The 14,427-nt window shown below is 42.0% G+C and overlaps 1 protein-coding gene across 3 annotated transcripts in view; it reads left to right on the plus strand.

The window, feature by feature from the left end:
• Positions 1 to 14,427, plus strand: part of LOC148335057 (synaptotagmin-7-like) — a 45,116-nt gene that overhangs the window by 7,148 nt on the left and 23,541 nt on the right. For all 3 annotated transcript variants that reach the window (XR_015844012.1, XM_088297711.1, XM_088297710.1), the window contains 6 exons: positions 817 to 948; positions 9,940 to 10,042; positions 10,929 to 11,196; positions 11,845 to 12,014; positions 12,307 to 12,421; positions 13,548 to 13,747. Coding sequence is in view for 2 of the 3 variants with exons in the window: in XM_088297711.1 (XP_088153837.1) it covers positions 817 to 948; positions 9,940 to 10,042; positions 10,929 to 11,196; positions 11,845 to 12,014; positions 12,307 to 12,421; positions 13,548 to 13,747 (988 nt within the window). In the remaining variant the exon portion in view is untranslated. The remainder of the gene's footprint in view (positions 1 to 816; positions 949 to 9,939; positions 10,043 to 10,928; positions 11,197 to 11,844; positions 12,015 to 12,306; positions 12,422 to 13,547; positions 13,748 to 14,427) is intronic.

Here is a 14,427-nt window from a genome sequence, read left to right on the forward strand (position 1 = left end):
GTCCAGTCTCTCGTCATAAATGGGATGGCACTGTCATCCGATTGGTCAATGGTGAAGAACCAATCGAAGGACGACATCGGTCATGTCATACTATGCGGCAAGACGGGCCAGACTTTCGTTATGGTGTTCGTCCGGCGTCCGAGCCGCCAAACGACCAATCGTTGCGTATGTCACAGTACACGGACTACGACGCGCCAAGATAAATCGTCAAGCTGCCATTATGTAGTCTTACGGCGGCATAACGTATCTTGAAGCCGTGGAGGGCCAAGTCGAGGCACTTCCTCCATTCATCATTGTACATCTCAGTGCAACGCTGACATGGAAACAGGAGTTCAGAACATTCAAGGATATCTTCTATTCATCCCACATAAATCCGTAAATTAATTCCCGGAAATTGATTGTTAATTTCCCCCTCTGGTCCATGAAGGGAAAGTAGTCAAACACACATGGCTAGTTCAGCCTCAGCAGAGATTTGCAATTTACTGAGTGCCATAATTATTAGCATTTAATTTGGGTTTCGTTTCAGGTTCGTTAATATCCTTCCCTGGACAATGTTACTGTTCTGTAAGTTTCTATGAATCAGCTTTTTCTTTACGGTGGTGACTTGTTCCTTCTTATAAGGTCCTGAAATGTCCTGTCACAGTGCTGCTGTCTGTCCTCACCTTAATTGACTTATCTTCTCTTCTCCTCTACCCCTCCAAAATGCGCCAACATCCTCTGTGCTCAATTTCTCGACACTTTGCATCTGTTCTCCTTTCTTTCTCTTCCCATCTGTGTGTCTCTCTCTTACTTGATTTTTGTTTCCTGCGGAGCCAGTGAAGGGAAGCTGGTGGTCCTGTCTTTGGCCATCGGTGTGGCCGAGCAAGACGACTTTGCCAATATCCCTGACTTGCAAGAAACGCAACAGACAGTCCCGGCAGCGAGCCAGGAACCCCCCCTCGAGAAGAGGTACCAGATAACGTATGAGCGTGTGTGGGGGTGTGTGCGTGTGTGTGGAGGGTGTGTGCGCGTGTGTGTGTTAGGGAGAATGAAAAGGATGGCAAATGAAAGAATGGGAAGGGTATGATCTCGAGGAACGAGCTTAGCGAGGATTTCTGCAGCAAGGTAGAGGAGAGTCGTTTTGTCTCGCGGTGAGTCACAACACTTAAATGCTTTGTGATAAAGACTGTAGCTGAAAGAACACCGCAGATATATACAGAAATAAAAAGAGATGTTGGGGAAACCACACGCGGGGGAAAAAGATGGCAGCAATTTTCAAATGAGTAAAAAGGCAAAGCACTTTGAATGTTCGCCGTAAAAGCAATAATGAAGACATTACATCGGACGGAGGATAATTGGTATCTACTGGTGCTCTAGTCCTTTTTCTCTACGCATTTTAACCAATTAAATAAAAGTGTTTTCTCAACTAGTGATCTTTATTTTTACCTGGGATGATAATCATCTCCTAGCACAATGACATTCTCCTTTTTTGCTTGTCATTTCACTCCTGCCACCCCCTACAGTTATCACATTTCCTTTGTATAGTCACGCTTTTATTATTCTAGTCCCTTCTTCTGCTGTCTTTTTTTTTTTTTTTTTTGCCTCATGCTCATTAGCTGCCTTCAATCATCCTCTGCTGCTCTGAGAGTCCCGTCTCTGTAGCTCCACCAGGGGCCCAGAGAGCCTTCTCATTATACCACAACATGTTCGTCGCTTACATAAATATGCTGCTAAAAATAAACACTTTCTTTGCCTGCCACCTTACACACCAGAAGCCAAAAGATTTGCACTCATCTACGAGGATCCATTACTCTCATCTCCCAAAATAATTGGTTTTGCATTTTGTACAGGGATATCAGGTCGGGAGGGGGGGGGGGGCGGTCGTAAGCATTTCAAGCATCGCAAATTACAACAGTGGTTTGTTCTTGTGGAACAAAACGCTCAAAGCGCACTGTGCTTGTGTTGTGCATGAATGTGGTCAGTTTGACAGTATTCGTACCCTCTCGGAAACCACATTGAAATCCAATACTTGGCATAAGCGGCATGTTTCATTTCCCCCGCTGGCCTATTAATCTCTTTTTAACCTCACTTGTGATTCTGTGACAAATTGGAGACAATTTGGAGTTACATGATGTGACACACGCCTTGAAATGGCGTAGTAGGGAGAACAAATTTTGATTATTCGTCATACCAATTACGTCTCACTCGCAGGTGTTTCATCAGCATGAGACGCAGAAGACTCTATTACGAGACCGAGCGGTTTTATTATTCTTTTACGTCGCTATAGGACAACATTCTGCTCAGAAGAGCGTCCCGACATGGCTGTAAATGCTTTTAGCAAAAGGCAAGCACTCCCCTACTTTAATAAGAACCTTAAGTGCTTGCCAAACCTTCCCATGACATGTTTTTCCTTGGGGTTAATTCAACACTGCAAGTATGAAAGTGTTCTTTGTGAAAGAACACCTCTTTTATGAACATCAAAACTATCTCTGTTGCCCAGGCTTAGTATAAAATTCCGCCACGGAGAATTACCCTTTTCTGCCATTTCCTGCATATTACGTCTGACTTCTCCAGCCATTGTGCTCACCTGGAAACCTCCTTTAATGGCTTGTGAAATCCACTAATAGGACCAACAAAAGACAGGCGCTGTAAGGCTACTCTGTGCTCCAGCTCCGCCTTGATTAGCTGTGATTGAGTGCATGTAGATTAACCCGAGGTTCTTGTCATTTCTTGGAAATAGAATAAAAACGGTAAAAGAGTATTTAGCTATATTGAAAGATTTGAATGTCGCAACCTTTTTGCTGAGCTCCTGCGTGTCCCTCACCTGCCGTGAACTAATTCCGCCAGAGCTCCCTATTGTTGAGTTTGTCTGTTGACAAATTACAAGCTCAAGTGTTCTAATGAGTGATTTAGCCACACTTTAATTGGATGCTAAATACAGAGGCTCAAATGCAATCCGTGGCGTGTTAGCAATGCTCAGTGAACACTTTCGGAGAGTTTATGGTTCCCTGTAGCGTTAGTGCTGACTTCACAGATGTCCGACTATGATCGAATCGATCACGCTTTTGGCAGACGGCTTATTATCATCTGGAAGCTGCCTCGAGCTGGAGACACAACAGCGCTCGCTTTCATTTTTTGCTTTCTCCATCTCATCACAACCTGTGTATTAACATCAAACATGCCCTTCATGTGCCTGTTACATATCCACACACTCTAAATGGATACAAATGCAAGCACAAATAGTGTCTTAAATTCTGAATGAGTGGGCCAAAACTCATTCAAACAGAGACTCGTTTTGAACAAAAGATCAAGAAACTTCCATTGGCACATTTTCTTCCATGTTCATTCTGTGTCAGTGTCCCTAAACTTTTGTCCATATTGAGAAATGTAGTCAGCCCATTTGGCAAAATGGATGATTTGCGTATTTTCATTTAGTCTACTCTGCACATTCACGTATATAATAATGTTTACAAAGACAATTCATTTGGATATTCTTTCCAATTACGGAACTTAAATCCCACAATTTACTGGGGCGAGATGATCGAAACGAGTGATACATATTTGAGCAACTTTCCTCTGCCAATTATCATTCATATGGACTCAATGTCCAGTCGCGGACTAAACTCCCAAATCAATATCCTACATTAAATTTGACTTGCAAATTGATCATATGTCTCCATTTGATCTCGTGATGGAGTATTTCCTGACACTCTTAACCTTGCTTAGTAATCAAGCGCGCATGTATGTAAAGTATCAAAGGGTCAAATATCCGCTTAATGGGCCTTCTCCTTGCCCTTCAGCAGTGTGCTCATGCCTAATTGTTCCTTTGCTGTGCTTGAAAGCCCGCCAAACAAACACGGCATCATCCCCACTGGCCATGCGAAGCTGATACAGGCCGCGACATTCATTCAGCGCTGTCACTGACCTTGTGCATGTGCGATCACACGATAAAAATGCGATAAAAGCCTTCCGCATGACCATGAGTTTATGAGGTGGGGCTTGGACTGACAAACAATTTTCTTAATGTGCTCAAGACGTTGCTCGAGAAATGCGAGGGGCGTCCATATGATTGCGGGATAAAAGAACATATGAGTTCAGTTTGACTGGAAAATGGTCGGTTGCTCTGATTGGAAGTTAGCATGCTGAGATATTTACAGAATGACGCAGGCATGCATAGGCTGTTGATATTAAACAGCTTAATTAGAACGTTCGAGTGGCTTGTAAATGCCTCATTGGTCCTTACTCATACAATTCTGTTGCGATTCAGTGAACCTATATAGCTCAGGCTCCTCCAGTGTTGCCATAAAGAGAAGCCGCATTCCCCAAGAGCTTTGAATCTAGATCTCTGTGTGAGCAGCGAGTTAGCCACCCAATGAAAACGGCGATTCGTGACAGAGGAGGCGGGATGTATACTTGCGCCGCATTAACATTCAATCCACTTGCCCGTGGCCTTTCAATTATTCAAGCATGGATGTTGCATCATTTTGTGTAAGCCAGCAGAGACGTTGCTTGTTTTAGAATGCATGCGGGAGATATTAATAGATAAAGATGCAAATTTCCAAGGCTGAAAGATGGCATGCACTCTGTGAGAGTGTCTGTTTATTGCCAAACGAGCGATTATAATGTATTATATATGTCATGAGATGAGCACGACGCTTACTTACTGTATGGACGTAAACAGCAAAATTAAACAAGGCAGATGGCGTTTGTGACATTTATCGTAAAACCATTCAAATAAATGTACGCATTTGATATAAATGTGTCATGTGAATTGATTAAACCGGTGGTTCTCAAGCTTTCAACCTAAAAAAAACAAAAACAAAACTTACTACTGCTCTGCAAGTACCACCATTATAAGCAATATTACAATACAGTATCATTGTAAGTGTTCATCAAAAACAGGAACGGGTTTTATTGCTAAAAGTGAAGATTAAATGCGAATTTGTTGAACATGAAAGTTAAACACAACTTCATGGTACTGGGGCAGTTATTTTTTTCCATCATTTGTGCATTCAGAGCAGGGCAACTTAAATGCTGGAGGGGAGGGGGGCAATTTTTCATCAGTTGAACACAGGGGGGAGGCGGGGGCTTCTTAGGATCAAATAGTTCATAGACAGATGGATGACAAAAATTCTAATATAATAAGCCCGGTTTAAGTGCAAATAAGTCATCTGCCATCTAGTGGTGATTGGTGCCATTACACCTTAAAACAGCAGTTGACCCGGATTGACATGTATTTATTGTTTTTATTATACACACACACACACACACACACAAGAGCACACACACACACACCTACACCCCCACACACACACACAAATATATATATATATATATATTTATTATTATTATTTATTTACTTATATATACATGTACACATATATGTATTTTTTTATTTATTTAATGGTTTTTTTTTTAATAAAAATCACCAGTTTTTGCTGGGAACTTGACCCTGTTTCCTGTGGAAAACATACATTGAATATTTTTTTTTCCTTTTTTTTTAAGAATTTGGGGGGTTTTCCCAAAAAAAAAAAAAAATTAAATGAAAAATTATTTTGTTGTACAAACGAATCAAGGAGCAGCGTTGAGTGCGGCCCGCGGACCGCCAGTTGTCCTCCCCTGCACCAGAGGGAGTGTTTGTACCACACGGTATTTGAGAATTACTAGATTAGACTTTACTTTGCTGCCCTCACACTATGTGCCTCCTATCAGAGGGGCTTTTCAGGCCTAACTAATCAGTTCTCTCTCCAGGCATGCTGATTAAGTTGGCCCCTGAATCTTCCTATCAGCGTGGCTGCCGTTGATACGTTTACATCTCCTGGGAATGCACTTTCAAGCATTAACACGCGTGTCAAAACGAAGGCGAACGTGAGAAAAATTTACAAATCGATAGGTTGCATTTTTATAGTCACGCGTCATCCTCCTTCCAATTGAGCAATCTTAGGGTGTAAATTGCGTTATGTGGGCTTGACAGCAGGTACGAGGCTGGCACACATGTGCTCCTCAAATAAATGGATGGGTAGATGAGCAATTAAGGCGTTTTAAGATGTAATTCAACCATGTTCTGCCGCAGAACAGGTGGCTCATTTGCTGCTGCCTCTACCTCAGAGTCAAATCTTCCATTTCAATCTGCATTCAAAACGTTTAGTGGCCGTGATTTCAGTTTTATTCGACCTTTAAAACAAACACATTGTGATCAGTTCATGTCAGAGAAATCATTTAGTGGCGCTCAGAGACGTAAAGTAAAAATTACAGACAGTATTGAAAGGCTCGTATTGATTGTCTGGACAATTAGCTTTGAACAATCTGATCCTATTCGACATGGCTACAGGACTTAAATTGGCAACCGTGATTTTGAAAATGTGCAACAGCATTTAGGAGGTCCTTCTCTGTGAAAGAGGCAGACACACGGAAGGCTACATTCATTTGGTGTCTCCCGTGTTGCCTCTTCTTGAAATTGGATTTCAGCAGACGTTGCTATTTAAGTCACGTTTCCAGCCTTGACACGCAGGCAGCAATTAGTTAACAGTGAACGCATCAGAGTTTTGGTCTGGGGGGGGCCGGGGTGGGCGATGGGCGAGGACTGGCTGAACGTTCGTGTGGATGATGAGTGAGCATTGCTCTAGCTTTGACTGTTTGATCCTGGGGAGTTTCCACTATGGCCCCTAACGTGTAGCTGGGTTGGGGCAGCACTGAGATAAAAAAAATTTTAAAAAAACGTCATCACATGGTTTCAGGCGTGTATGAGTGTGTCTTGGGGAGGGCAAAACCAGGGACTGGGTTGGGCTTTGTTTCTCGCGTCTCTCTCCAGCCTTGAAGTGGAGTGTCTTTCCCCCTACCCCCAACCCCTCTTCGAGCTGCTGGCCCTCGGTCAGGTAACAAAACAGGATAGTATCACAGGACGGTGAAACCCACAGTGGCCCCGCTTGCCTCCACATGTGCGTTTGTGTGAACGTGTGTGTCCGCGAGGCTCTCACCCGTACCTGTCATATATCCTAAAACTCTTTGTTCTCATTGTGTTTGCCTGTTTGGTGCATCCCTCTTAACACACCTGCCCCCCCCCTGTGCCCACTTCCTACTGCCTCTCACACACACCCTAAATCCCAAGATGTATGATCTATGTTTCTAAAAGCCGTTGCTATGCCAACAGCCCACTTTCTGAGCTGCAGGGGAGTCTGATCTGAACTTGAGTCGACTCTGCCTTCTACTGGCTACTGTAGGAAACTGCCGTCTTTAACGCATCCAGATCTCCATCAAGCCCCATGGGGTCACACCCAAATGCCATTGGCGCCATAATACGTTGATTCATAGATTTTGGGGGGAAGATTAGATAAGCCTAAAACCAACCCTTATTTGAATTTATGATACACTATAAGACCTGGAGGCCGGAAGAATTTCCTGCAACTAATGTGCTGCACCAGCCACTTAGCGAAAAGAAGCAGGAGGCAGCACTCGTCCCGGAGAAGAGGACCACCTGAAGTGCTGCAGAGCCGAGTGGCAGGAAAGCCATTGCCCTGCTTGCAGGAGCTCCTACCTGAGAATGCAACGAAGTCCTGAGTGAAGCATGAAGGAGAATGAATAATTGAGGATGTTGACTCCCCCCATCGATACTTTGCAGGTGGTGGAGGAGGGCGGTGCCTTGCTTTACTCTAAATCCGAAGCATCACCTTCCGCTTCAGAGCTCCTTTGATCTAAGTCTCGGATCGAGATTTAGAGTTTGAGATGCCTTTTTTCGCTCGCCTTTAACCTGTTGCCTGCGGTTAAAAACAAGAGAGAGAGAGAGTGAACGTAAGCCCCCCTGAAAATTGAATGACCTCCCCTGGCAACTAATACAACTAACGGCCGATTGATGACAATCCCCCTCACTCCTGGAATTGCTTAACAAGCCCCTCCCCCTCAACCCTTTCTTTCTCCAATTCCTTTGCTGAATTGATTGTGATTTTTGTGCTCGTCCTGTTTGCTCGCTTTTTCTGTCTGTCTTTTTGTCAGTATATTTTCTCCAGTTCTGTCCTTGTGTCTGCAAAAAAAAATATATACACATGAACATGTCCAAATTTGGTGTTCTGCTAAAATCGGAACAAGCCATGTAAGATTTTGAATTAAAAAAAAAAAAAAAAAACGCTTGACAGATGCTGGCCAGACAGACAGACTTGTTGATGGGCTCGTTGTCTCCTGCCTGTCCAAGGCATTGCCCTCACTCTCCGAGTGACACCTACTTGCATATGTCACATATGCACATGTAGCCAATGCCGTTTGTGCTTTGGCCCTTGTGATCCCAGTCCTCACTTTTAGAGTGTTGCTAAAAGGTTGGGAAATCAGGCGAGAATCAAGTTGGCATTACTTCATTTCAAGTAACACCCTCCCCTGTGACACTCTAAATGTGCATTTCCTATTTTATTTTATTTTTTTACCCAAGTATGTCTCCTTTGACATTTTATTTTATCCTACGACTTATTTCCCTTTCCTATTGATTCCATTATGATTTCATAATCCATATTTCCTTTTATGGTGATGATCAATTGTATTTATTGTCCTTTTTTTATCATTCTCTCCCTTCAGCATGTGTGTCACTTTGTCTACTGTTAGATAGATTGTGTGCGCAGAACTCTTTATTTCTTTTTTTTATCTTATTCTTTGATACTTATCAGACTGACCAAACTAAGCCTCTCTTGTGTTTCCAGGCTTTCCTTCCTTCCTTCCTTCATTTCCTATCTTTTCTTGCAGCTCTCTTTTTATTTCTATCTAATGTGCTGTGTGTAACAATCTCACTCTGTTTTGTTTTTTGTTTTTTTGTGACCTCACTGTTCATGCTATTAATACTTGCTATCTCTTCTTATACAGAAAAATGATTCTCTGCTTGCTTTTCTCTTTCTTACATTTCTTATTGGACCTTCTATCTTATCTACAGTCTTTATGATTTCTGAGTTTGTGACTTCAATCTTCGGCATCCTCTCATTTGAGTTGTCCTTCGCTCTTTTCTCTTTTTGTTTCATTTATTGCCTAACAGTCTTTCAGTGTTAAGCCTGTCGGTGTATGGAGTGCTGTTTTTCCAAAGTGTCCCATCGTATTGGTCAGGACATTCGGATATTCGTATTGTATTACATGCTTTCTTTAATTTCATATCAACTATCTTAACCCTATTTGCTGTTTACATTCTGTGCACCTTCTTTTCATGCTGTATGAACTCCGAAGTGTTTCTGCCACAGTGTTTATCCCACCTTAATGTTTTCTACAATCCTCATTTGAAAAAACAGGTGTTGAAATCCGTTCATATTTCCAGTAAATATCAGCTCTGCCATATCAGATCTCAGTTTTGAAGAAAAAAATATATATGATTTTGTTTTTGATCATGCAGACTTCCTGGTAGATTTAAACACACGACACAAAACGTCCGCTGTTGTGTTAAATGTTTAGTCTTCTCCATGTTGCTGTACATGTTTGTCCTGTGTGTTTTTAGTCACAACTTGTTGGTTATTCATGTCATTTATATGTGGGTGTCTTGTCCATGTCCTCCCAGGGAACTAATAGTTGGCTACTGAATTGGTTTCAATGAATACAAATTGAGTGGTTCATTTTTCAATGTAGTGTTTGTTTACTTGCCGGAGGTAACTTTCTTGTTGGAGGTATGGATGTTTGCCACACTGAACATATGTACAGTTATTTCAGATTCAAAGTTGCATCAAATGCAACTCCGCGCATCAAACGTCCTCAGTTCCAGCACCCGTTTTTAATCTGTGGATTTCTTGGCAGATCTGATTTGGCTGTTGTCAAAGAAAGCACGAGAAAGCAAAATCACCTTTGAAGTGACATCAATCCCAAACACAAATTTGGCCTCAATTGGATATTTGTGATAGGTAGTTTTCATGTGCCAAACAGGTGGAGGTTGGACTCAGATATTCTCTCTCTTTCAGGAGACGAGTTGGTGTCGTTCCGTTGGTCAATGTGTGTTTGTGCTTCCAGGGGCAACAAGCCAGCCAACAGTCCCAAAGGCCAACCTCCTGATGCTGATGGCCACTCCTCCGTAACCGACCTGGCTAACTCCCTCACTGGAGACATGGTGATGGTAAGACCAAGTCTCCTAGAACACATTCAACCAACTGTTTATGACAATACACCTCTATGATTTAAGTACGCAGATGTTTTCAACACCATTTGAGGTGTGTCAGAAAAGTTCCAGGACAGATGTAGGAAAATATACTCGTTCTTAACAAGAACATCTGCAAAGCTGATTTGTAACAGAGTTGTATCAGGACGGCTTGTGTCTGGTCACCATGACAACGCACCTGTTCACAATGCTGTGAGCATCTGACAGTTCCCTCCCCACCCAACTTGGCTCTGTGTGATATTTTTTTGGGTTTGTCAAACTCAAGCGTGTCATCCAGGCCATCCGTTTGAAATCGTAGACAATGTCGAGATGGATGAGAGTGCCATAGAATCTCGGGGGATTACGTCAAATATATGAAATGTATCTTGTGTCACAACACACCACATATTACACTTTGATAGGATAATGAACTCGTAAGGGGTTAACATGATATTTTTTTTATCTATATCCTTCAGGAGATTGGAAATTAAAGTTGTGTTGAACAATGAAATATTACATGCTGCTCCAGTTGATTGAGGCTGATAATTTTGGAATTAGATGTGATTACAAGTAAGGAAATGCAGCAGGAGGTTCCTTTTGGGGAAAAAAAAAGAATGCTCCACTTAGATAAATCAATCATGCAGAAACCAAATAAAGTATGTGTCCACCATTTGAAAAGTGATTTTCCAAGAGGAATTAAATGACAGTGGCGACACCTTGCATTTGCTGTTCAAAAGTTCTCCAACTAACTGCCCCGACCTTCGCAGCTTCTGTGGGTCAAGCTAGCGTTTGCCCTGTACATGATCTGATCTGCCGCTGTCGCATGTGTTGGTTTTTAATTTGAAGATACTTGTGGTGCTTACAGCTATCTCCGGGTTCAGAGGACGATGACGGCGAGGGGCCAATCAGTGAGAAGCTGGGTCGGATCCAGTTCAGTATAGGCTACAGCTTCCAGAACACAACCCTTACCGTCAAAGTTCTGAGGGGCCAGGAGCTGCCAGCCAAGGACTTCTCTGGTACTTCGGATCCCTTCGTTAAAATCTACCTGCTGCCCGATAAGAAGCACAAGCTGGAGACCAAGGTCAAGAGGAAGAACCTCAACCCCCACTGGAATGAAACCTTCCTGTTTGAGGGTGTGTATTTTTTTCATTAACATTTGTCACAGTCATACAATTTCACAGTTTAGTCATTGTCAGCCTTATAAATTATTTGCATGATTAACAAATTATTGATTAAAAAAAAACATTTCAAAATTAGTCTATAGGATACGTAACGGATGTGTTTCGCAATAACGCCACCTTCTGAATCTGGCGGTTCATTACCATTCTTGCCCTTAATGCAAAATAACTGCTGACCGAATATGAGCAACTTCATTGGAATGCTGACAAGTTGGCACGCTGATGTAGAAAGCTATATTGGCTCTTAGTTTGGATGAAGTCTTTTTTTTTTATTTATTTTTTTTTTATATTTTCTGTCAAATTTGTTTTTTAATTTGTTTACTGCCATTGACGGCTAAAGACGTCCAAGATCCCCCTTTTTTTTTAACTCAGCTGATAGTGAATGAGGCTAATAATTGTCCACCAGAATGCTGCGATCCTCATTATTGATGCATGGTTCCGTTGTACACTGAGTATAATAACAATAAAGGGCATTCTGATTTTGATTTTGATACCACGAATTAATTTTGGGATTAATTTTGAGATTTTGCATTTTGATGACTCCCTCTACTGATTTGAGAGCGGGCAAATAAAAATGCATTCACGTCTCATCGTCTGTTTTAGGTTTCCCCTATGAGAAGGTGAGAGAGCGAACACTTTACCTTCAAGTTTTGGACTACGACCGCTTCAGCAGGAATGACCCCATTGGAGAGGTCTCAATCCCCCTTAATAAAGTGGAATTGGGTCAGATAAAGACCTTCTGGAAGGAGCTCAAGCCCTGCAGTGATGGCAGTGTAAGAGAGGGCGGGACAGTCACTGGGGTGCATGATGATAATTCTATTTCAATGTTTTTCTCTGAACATGCCAATGCAATCCACCTTCAACTGAGTCCATTTTATCTGCACCAACTGGTTTGTTCTTTGTATTATGCACGATTAAATTGAGCAGTGATTATAGATTACATCGGAGTGAGCAATCTGGAATTTAATATTCCCTTACCAAATCAGATATTATTTGCTAAATGATTCATGCCGCGCTCGTGTGTGTGTGTGTGTGTGTGTGTGTTTGTGTATGTGTGTACCTCAGGGGAGACGAGGGGACTTGCTGGTGTCTCTCTGCTATAATCCCACCGCCAACACCATCACTGTGAACATAATCAAAGCCCGTAATCTCAAAGCCATGGATATTGGGGGCACCTCAGGTAGACTTTTCTTATTATTTGCTTTTTCTCTCCTGTCTCTAACCCTTGCTCAGCAGTCATGTGACCCTCTCGCGACTTTGGATTGTGTGACGTTGCACACCACCTGCTCAATATTTATATCTTCCGTGCTGCGCTCTGTTTCGAGGACGCCCGCTTCCTGATCAGGGTCACGCCATATATAGCTGTGTAGCAAGGTGACATTACACCAAGCGTCTAACCTCTTTGAAATGTTCCCGTGTCTTTGTCAAAATACAATTAATAATTCCGTTAAAAAAAATGTGGGGGAATGCTAAGAAATTCTAAACAATTAGTCAATGCGTCACAGTCTGGCAACTTTTCCAAAGGTAAATTGATCTCTTTTGTATTTTAAATGCACCATGTGCAATTTTCTTTTTTTGGATTGTTTCACACTAAACCTCAGCTGGCGGTGGCTTGGATAATGGATGGATGAGTTGAGTTGACTGACACCGCATCTCAGATTTTGCCGACAAACCAAACCAAGACAATCTGCTTAACAAAGGCACTTATCTTGAAAATTCAAAATGTCAGCTCACTCGTATCTCAAGTAACCATAGTTTTGCGTTCAAGCCCTTTGATTGGACGGCCAATAAGCACAGAAAAAGAAAATCACAACAGAGGAATCTGAACAATCAAGACAAATAACACTTCACTCCCGCCAGCCCTCGTCACAGATTTTGTTACTTGAGTTGAGTCATTTGTTGCAAAATGAAAGAAGGAATTGTACTTCTATCAGTGATTGTATATGAGCGCATGACTTTGGCCGTGCATAGCGCTATTACATCCCATGGGGGGCTGTGGCTATAATAGAACGACATTGTAGCTGTCTGACAAGACGCACGGTAATCGTTTCAAAATGATGCAGCCGTATAATTTTCACAGCACTGCAATAGAATAGTAAAAAAATATTTTTTTTCCTTTTAAAAATGAGTGACAGAACAATGCTAGAAAAAGTACATTTTTATATAATGAATTGACCTTGAGCTCAAACTACATAGCCGCGTCTTTGCTGTCTCGCGTACTAAAACAAATAAATAAATAAATCATCTTTCATGGCCATTTTGATCATTGCTTCCATGTGACCTGCATAATTGTTTCCAACTTCCAGATCCGTACGTGAAAGTGTGGCTGATGCACAAAGACAGGCGTGTAGAGAAGAAAAAGACAGTGACGATGAAGCGCTGTCTCAATCCCGTCTTCAACGAGTCCTTCCCCTTTGACGTTCCCGCGCATGTGCTGAGGGAGACCACCATCATCATCACTGTCATGGACAAGGACAGACTCAGCCGCAATGATGTTATCGGCAAGGTAAAGTCTGCCTTTAGGCTTTGTTGGCGTTACCCTTTATTACGACAGGAATGTCCCGTTCCGATTTTCACCTCAGGTTAGATGCAAATGAAAATACGTCCAAAGTTTGACGCAATGATACAATCCCTCATGAATATTTACATTTCACACATAAGCATACCGGTAAATATCATCAGTCATCTTCACTGTCACTTCAATGACATAATATTGTACTTTTTATTTATTTTTTTTTTTTTGTGAAACACTACTGCTTCTAAATGATAAGTGAATATGCTGACTTTTCTGAGGCACCTGTCGGTCATAGGTATTGCAATTGCTGCAATGTGAATTATTAAAAGATTCGACTTTCTGTTGAATGGAGTAAAACCGGAGCCGGAGTCAGCGCAAAGTTAGTTAATTAGTTGAACTATAGCTGACTACAGGTGATACCCTCTGCCTGCTCCACACTTCAAAGGCAGTATAAAAGATGTATTATTATAAACGAATGACTTTCAGTTTTGCAAAGTGGAATTAAAGGTGAAAAGTTGGTGTGTTTAATGGGAGCATACGGATAATTACACTTTGTGAAAAGTGAGACACCTTCGTCTTTCTAAGTCTGTTTTTTTTCGAGAGGTGACACAAAACTGGAGGTTCAAGTTAAAAACAATATTTCACCGAGGTTCATGAGCTTAAGGCACTGA

Source organism: Idiotropiscis lumnitzeri, chromosome 6, assembly GCF_059441095.1.
Source record: "Idiotropiscis lumnitzeri isolate Australia: NSW breed Sydney's pygmy pipehorse chromosome 6, RoL_Ilum_1.0, whole genome shotgun sequence".
In the NCBI taxonomy this organism is placed as follows: domain Eukaryota; kingdom Metazoa; phylum Chordata; class Actinopteri; order Syngnathiformes; family Syngnathidae; genus Idiotropiscis; species Idiotropiscis lumnitzeri.